General features: G+C 34.3%; 1 protein-coding gene across 3 annotated transcripts; it reads left to right on the top strand.

The window, feature by feature from the left end:
• Positions 1-927: 927 nt before the first annotated feature.
• Positions 928-5,363, top strand: LOC120142765. Of its 3 annotated transcripts, none has more exons than XR_005517886.1 (2): positions 928-1,055; positions 2,038-3,085. XR_005517886.1 is itself a non-coding variant. In XM_039157270.1 (2 exons), the coding sequence occupies exon 2, from the start codon at positions 4,208-4,210 to the stop codon at positions 5,273-5,275; it is 1,068 nt and encodes a 355-aa protein (XP_039013201.1). In that variant the 5' UTR covers positions 928-1,055; positions 3,897-4,207; the 3' UTR covers positions 5,276-5,363. The 3 variants fall into 3 exon arrangements, 2 of the variants coding, with proteins under 2 accessions (XP_039013201.1, XP_039013202.1); XM_039157270.1 differs by lacking the exon at positions 2,038-3,085 and adding an exon at positions 3,897-5,363; XM_039157271.1 differs by lacking the exon at positions 928-1,055 and adding an exon at positions 3,858-5,363 and having other exon boundaries at positions 2,782-2,912.
• The last annotated feature ends 1,583 nt before the right edge of the window (positions 5,364-6,946 follow it).

Here is a 6,946-nt window from a genome sequence, read left to right as displayed (position 1 = left end):
GGATCATTTTTATAATGAACTAAGTCACATTTTATCTAAATTAATTGACCAATAAATTAAATATCTCGTATCGAAAAATAATAATACTATGTTTTAAATCTCACGCATAATATTTAAAAGATGCTAATGAATGCAATAAATTTGAAAAAGAAATGTAATTATTGCTACTTTATGCAAGGTTAGTAAAAAAAATCAACATTATTGAGTTTCTCATATTCCATATTAAGTAAATAATTTCTCACTTCTTACAAATAAAATCTAAATATTTTTCTCAGATTACATACCAAAAAGAAGAAAAAGAAATCTAGATTTAATAAAGTAAATTCGCTTTCCGTACCTAAGTTATGAACTAAATCTTAAATTGGTCTACAACTTTCAAAATACTTTAATAATCTCCTCAAAATATAAATATCATATCAATTAGATCCTTCCATCAACTTAAGCATATAACATTAATTTTGATATGGAATGAAACATACTTAAAACACATGTAAAGCTATCACATGTATACTTTGATTTTTGACGTGTTATATTTAAACTATCAATATAATAAGTACACAAATATATAAAATTTTGATTAAAATATTTTGAATATGCATCACATTTGATCTGAGCCTGCTTTCGACATTGAAAATGAGGGTTTCACTAAGGTAAATATTTGATTGATATGATACTATGATAATGTGAGTACTTAATTATAATGTTTGAAATTCGGAGACCATTTTAGAAATAATCTAAAAGTTTGAGTGTGTTTTACTGAATTAACCCAGATCAAAACAAGGGTAAGCAAATCGCCTTGAAGCGTTTGCCCAGGTAAAAGCCACGTAGGCACGGGAAACACACGAGCCTAATCTCATTTCGAAGCAAGTGGCTCGAGTAACATAGCTGGAGACAGCCTGTCACCAACAAATTCCCACTCACCTACTCCCCTAACTTCCTTCCTCCCTCCGCATCTTGGGCTTTCACTTGACATCCAGTTTAGGGTTTCCTCGATCTCCTTCTGTTCGATTCTGCATTTCGTCTACCGACTTCGACGGATTAAGATTGTACATTTCGTATTGATCTTAATTTCACTCATTTTGGTTTTGTTTGGAGTTTGTTATGGCTTTGTTGAAGTTACAGTATGTGTGTATTTTTTGTGTGAATTTTTAGGTTATTTTACTTTTACCTTAATAATTGTACTGCATGAACTGTTGACGGTAATGAATGTTGAAGATTTGATGTTAATTTGTGTATTTTGTTATTGGGAGAAAATGCTTAGATTTGGAGTGTTTGTTAGTTAAATATAATAGTTTGGGATTTGTTTGAGTAATTTGTAGTTGATGACAAACATCGGGGAAAGAACAGGAAAGAAATGTACAGATTTTGCAACTTATCCTTTAGAATTATGTTACGCTTAGAGAAAAAATCATACTTGTTCCAGTGGGCTAATTGCATAAAGAAAGAATTTCTCTTTCACTAAGTTGCTGTCTTGTCACGGTGGATGTTTTCTATAAGAAGGAACATTAAGCTTAATGTCCTTAGTATGCTAATTGTCTAGTGAGATATGGTAGGGCTACCTATATTTCATCTTCTTTGTAATCAAGGGCATGCGTTTGGGTATTATCACTTTAATCTTTCCCTTTGAAGTTTTTTGCAACCTTTTTTTTTTATAACCTATGTGGAATATTGATTGAACATTTGCTTCATAAATGATTACAGTGCATCTCTTTTCAGTCGGGTTAAATTTTGTTAGGGATTGATTTTAGTATTTTTCTCTAAATGATGTGATGTGTAGCTTTTTATTTGCTAATATTGTATAAACTTGTATTTCTTACACTAGTTCTTGGTGTAAATGTCTTAGTTCTTACCTAATATCTGTATTTTGTCTTGTCTATATGTTGCGTTACTTTCGGTTGTGTTTTTATGGAATCTTATGGTCTCTATTGCCATTTAGTGGTGTCTCAAATGTTTAATTAAGATGACACACAAATATTCGTTGTCATACTGACGTACATGTTAATAGCGATGCATTTCCTTTTGCGCATGTTGATGCAGAAGCACGTGGGGCCGTGGCCTGTATTGTCATTGATTGTGGTCTCAAATGTATCAATAAGATGACGTGCTGGAATTTGTTGTCCTGCTTACTTAGACATTAATAGTGATGCGTTACTTTTGCTCACGTTGATGTGGTCAGTTATGGTCTGTTCTGTCACTGGTTGTCTCAAATGTTTAATTAAGATGACACGTAAGAATTCGTCGTCCTAATGAGAAAGACATTAATAGTGATGCAAGTAGCAATAAGTACTAACTATAAATGAAACTAGCATTACGTTTTTTATATGGTAGTTTGGATTAGTCTGCACAGTCCAGCTTGACATGTATGATGTGTATGCCATGTAATGTCATTAATATGTTCATATCTGTTCACATTTAGAGGGTTATATCAGGGGCCTTAATACATCTTTCATCCAACACATTTTGAAGTTCTTTTTATAAATGAAATTGGCATTACGTTTTTTATATGGTAGTTTGGATTAGTCTGCACAATTCAGCTTGACATGTATGATGTGTATGCCATGTAATGTCATTAATATGATCATATCTGTTCACAATTTGAGAGCTATATAAGTGGTCTTAATACATCTTTCATCCAACACATTTTGAAGTTCTTTTCTGGAGGATGTTTCGTATATATCAGATGAGTGTGCATCTGTCTCACTGACTTGCTCTGTGACCATACGTGTCTGTATGAGTTGCTTTGTTTTTATGATAGATCTCTCTGAGCTGGAAATTCTGAAACAGTTTTTTTTACCTTTTCCTTCTATGGAAGAAATATTGTGTGCTTTTGAATGTGGTGGATTTCATCAAACTTCTCAGCATGATATTGCAATCTTTCTTTTGTTGTAGTTTTTTACTCGATAGATTTTTTGGTTACATCTTGGTTTTTAAAGGCGCTAGGCGCATCGAGGCTAAAAAGTCCTTGGAGCCTAGGCACAAGGCCCCTTTCGTAGGCTAGGCACACTTTTTATGTTAATAAGTTAAATAATTTATTCTAGAGTACATTCACACCCATTACCCACTAATTCACTCCTAAAACACTTAATCTCCTCTTCACACCCTTTCCTTGTCAAAACTCATTTACCCTAGTTTCTAAAGTATTTCAACGTAGAGTTAAGGTTATCTTGATTTTGATAAGAAAACATGGATATAGGACAATTATATGGTCATCATGGAATAATAATTTATATTAAATTATTTTATTTATTTTTAAATATTACAAATTAATTTTATTATCAATTTAAAATCTTATATTACTCTAAATTATTATAAAGATTAAATTTTATATTTAATAAATTTTGTTAGTAAATATTATTTAATTTAATATTTTATTATTTTAAAATTAAATATATATATTATTACATAAATTAATTAAGAAAAACATAAAGATATTATGAAAATATTTTACTTTTGATTAAAAGCAACCAAACAACTAAAGAAGCTTTATTGGGTTTGTTATAAATAAAATATATTAAAGTTGGACTATTGATAGAACATGTGTTTTAATATGTGCTAGCTGCTAGGGTTAAGGGAATGAAAAAGAGAGAGAAAGAGAGAGAGAGAGTTTGTGCCGTTCTACTGCCTTCTTCTTTTCTTCTGTTTTTCTTCTGCCGTTCTTCTGCAAATCTTTCTTCTTCTATTTCTTATATTATTATTTATTAAAATATTAAATTCTAAAAAGAAAAAACCTTCCATAAGCGTGCAGGCGCTGCGCTCGACACTTTACTCGGAGGCGCGCGCCTACCATCGCCTTCTCCCCGACCTAGGCGGGCGCTCCTCTCGTCGCTCGACTGCGCCTCGTGCCTTTGAAAACCCAGGTTACAAGTTAATTTACGTCCCCCATTCCTGTTCCACAGGTTCTTAGATTAAACAATTGAAGTCTGAAGGAAAACTTGAAGGTTAGTGGATGAAACAACTGACTACATATGAAATTTGTTAGTTTTAATTCAATAGCATGATTTGCGTGGATTTGTTGGACTGGCAAGAAAATACATGAGTTCTGTTGATAATGCTGCTTATTCATCATCTTAGGTGGCTAATCTTTGTATCATCCAGTAGTGGTTCAGTAATAGCTTCTAGAAATAATTCTCAGAAGGTAGCTTATGCGTCAGAGGATTCTTTGCGTCCATGCTAGCAGAGAGCATGCGTTGAATCTGTGTTTTGGGTGATGCCCCTGACTGGAATTTCTGCCGAAGCATTCAGTGTGTATCAGATACACATTTTACTTGGCTTGGTGTGCATCGGATACACATTTTACTTGCGTTCTCATGTTCTTAGACAAGGATTTATACAGCTCAGTTACTTCAGTGGTCCCTGGATCATTGGAATCACATTCGTTTTGTTCACCATTTGGTGGGGTTTTGGTGAAATTATACGACTAAATTTTCTGAGGAAGCAAGGAAGAGTGTTGAATGCACTTGTTTTAAAATGGCAAAAAAAAGTCTGCAGATGTTACATCATTTCAAATTTAGGTTTTGCAGAACCTTGCCTCTTCCTCATTCTCGTGTTTCTTCTTCGTGTACCTTTACAGAATATAGACGTAGCAATCCTAAGTCGAAAATGGAACGGTAAAACAACAACATGTGTTCTCTTTTTTTGCCTCCCGATGTTTGTTCTTCAACTATTTCTTGTTTTGATGGGACCTGAGTTACGAGATGTTAGGATAAAGTTACCGCTGTATTTCACTAGAATAGCTACCCCAGTGATTCAAAATTTTGATGATATAACTCTTTGCACTTACCCTTTATTGAATAATATTATTCTCGGGCTTTTTGCGAATGTCTTGACTGCCTATTTATTATGGCTCGGGAAGCAGATTTTGAAATTGGTTATCAACAAGGGTTTGCAGAAGAGAGTTTATACATTAATTTTCTCGGTTTCAACTTTCCTTCCATTAAGGGTTCTTTTACCTGGCTTATCTGTTTTATCTAAACCAGGGCAATTTCTGTTTGAAGCTCTTTCATTCTCAGCTTTCCTTGTCATGCTATGTTGTGTTGGGGTTTGTATTGTAATTCTTGTATACTGCCCGGTCGTGGATTGTCAAGCCCTCGGGAATCTTAATGACTTGGAGGCTCGGAGAAGTGTTGTTCTCAACGATCATAACGACACCGCTTCACTCATTGTTAATCAAGGTCATCTCGAAGGAAGTGATGCAATGAGCCCCAAGCAGGGTTTTAATGCCTCTACTAAGCGCAGATCGATTTCTTTCCGGACTTTTATAAGAGATGAGACCTAAACTGAGGCAATCGTGGAGCTGAACCTCATTTCTCCTAGCCGGGACTAGGGGTGCACAAAAAATCCGAATATCCGATTTTGCGAAAAAAATATCCGAAACCGGATTTGGGAAAAACCGGTTTTTTTTAACCGGATCGGATTTTTTTAAATCGGTTATTTTAACCGGTTTGGAGAAAAAAACCTAGATCGGTTTTTTTATCGGATAAAAAACCGGTTTGAAAAAAATCGATTAAAAAACTGGTTTTTATCCGAAAAAAAATCGGTCTGGGTTTAAAAAACTAGCCGTTAATTTAGCCGTTGGGGGGATTTTGTGACTGTTTTTCTTTAAAAAATTACCATTTTACCACCCTAAACATGTATAAATAGGTTGGGGATGTATTTGGTTGATTACAACTTTCTCAAATCTTATTACACAATACCTAAACATCTCTCAAATCTTATTTTTGTAATTTTTTGTTCATCATGAGTAACACGGCTGAATCTTCCGTCGGGGAAAACCTTGAAGTTGTGAGAGTGATCGAACACATTCGAAACAAAGATATTTGGGATCACTACGATTTATGTGAGATGTCAAATGGCTTGAGGAGGGCGCGTTGTAAACTTTGTCTAAAGTTTCTTGCATCGAAAGGAAACACAACGTTGAAGAACCATTTGACAAAATCATGCAAGGCACTTCGCTCAAGATCGGATCCTAGTTAATCGAATCTTACACCGCAAGGTGGTGTTTTTGTTTACGACAACGAAAAATTACGAGAAGCGTTTACAAAGTTCGTGATTACAAAAGCATTGCCGTTCGACCACTTTGATGATGAAGATTTCACGACAACAATTCAACAACTAAATCAACCACGTTATACTCAAGTAAGTCGTACTACCCTTAGAAGAGATGCTATAAAAATGTGGCGTACGGCGAGGGAAAAAATGATTTTAGGATTCCAAGAACACCGTTATTGTGTGTCGCTTACATGTGACGTTTGGAGTTTCCTTCATAATACCGGAAATTCTTTTTTAGCCGTTACGTCACATTGGTTAGATCAAGATAATTGGCAAATGATGAAAAGAACAATCGCGTTTGAATTATTTGGTGAGCCGCATACTGGTGCTAATTTATTTACACTTTTAAAAAGGGTAATTTGTCTTTATAAATTAGAAAATAAAGTTTTTTCTATATCCTTTGATAATGCATCGAATAATACAAACGCGGTTTCAAGATTGAAAATATTACTTTCACCGATTTTAGACGGTGCGTTTTTTCATACCCGTTGCGTTGCACACATAATTAATTTATCCGTGTAAGTCGGTTTGGAGGTTATTGAGCCGATTAGATTAGAATTTAAAACAATAATAAAATCGGTTCTTTGTAACAACAACAAAAGACTAAATGATTATAAACGATTTTATAAGTCCGTTAATAAAAAAGCTTTGGGTCCTAATTTGGATTGTCCAACTCGTTGGAACTCAACTTGGATGATGATACATACTGCCTTAAGGCAAAGGGAAACATTGCAAACATTTCACGATCGGCTTTTCGAGAGGGGTCATGTCCCAAACATTTATCCGGATTCGAGTTGGGAAACTATAGCCAAAATAACTGATTTGCTTGGGGTTTTTAAAAGTACAACAACTTTTTTATCCGGTGTTTATTACCCTACTAGCCCGTTGGTTCTTAATT

This window comes from Hibiscus syriacus, unplaced genomic scaffold (genome assembly GCF_006381635.1).
Source record: "Hibiscus syriacus cultivar Baekdansim isolate YM2019G1 unplaced genomic scaffold, ASM638163v2 tig00110831_pilon, whole genome shotgun sequence".
Taxonomy (NCBI): domain Eukaryota; kingdom Viridiplantae; phylum Streptophyta; class Magnoliopsida; order Malvales; family Malvaceae; genus Hibiscus; species Hibiscus syriacus.
Note: the sequence above shows the minus strand (reverse complement) of the source record. Positions and strands in the feature narration are given on the sequence as shown.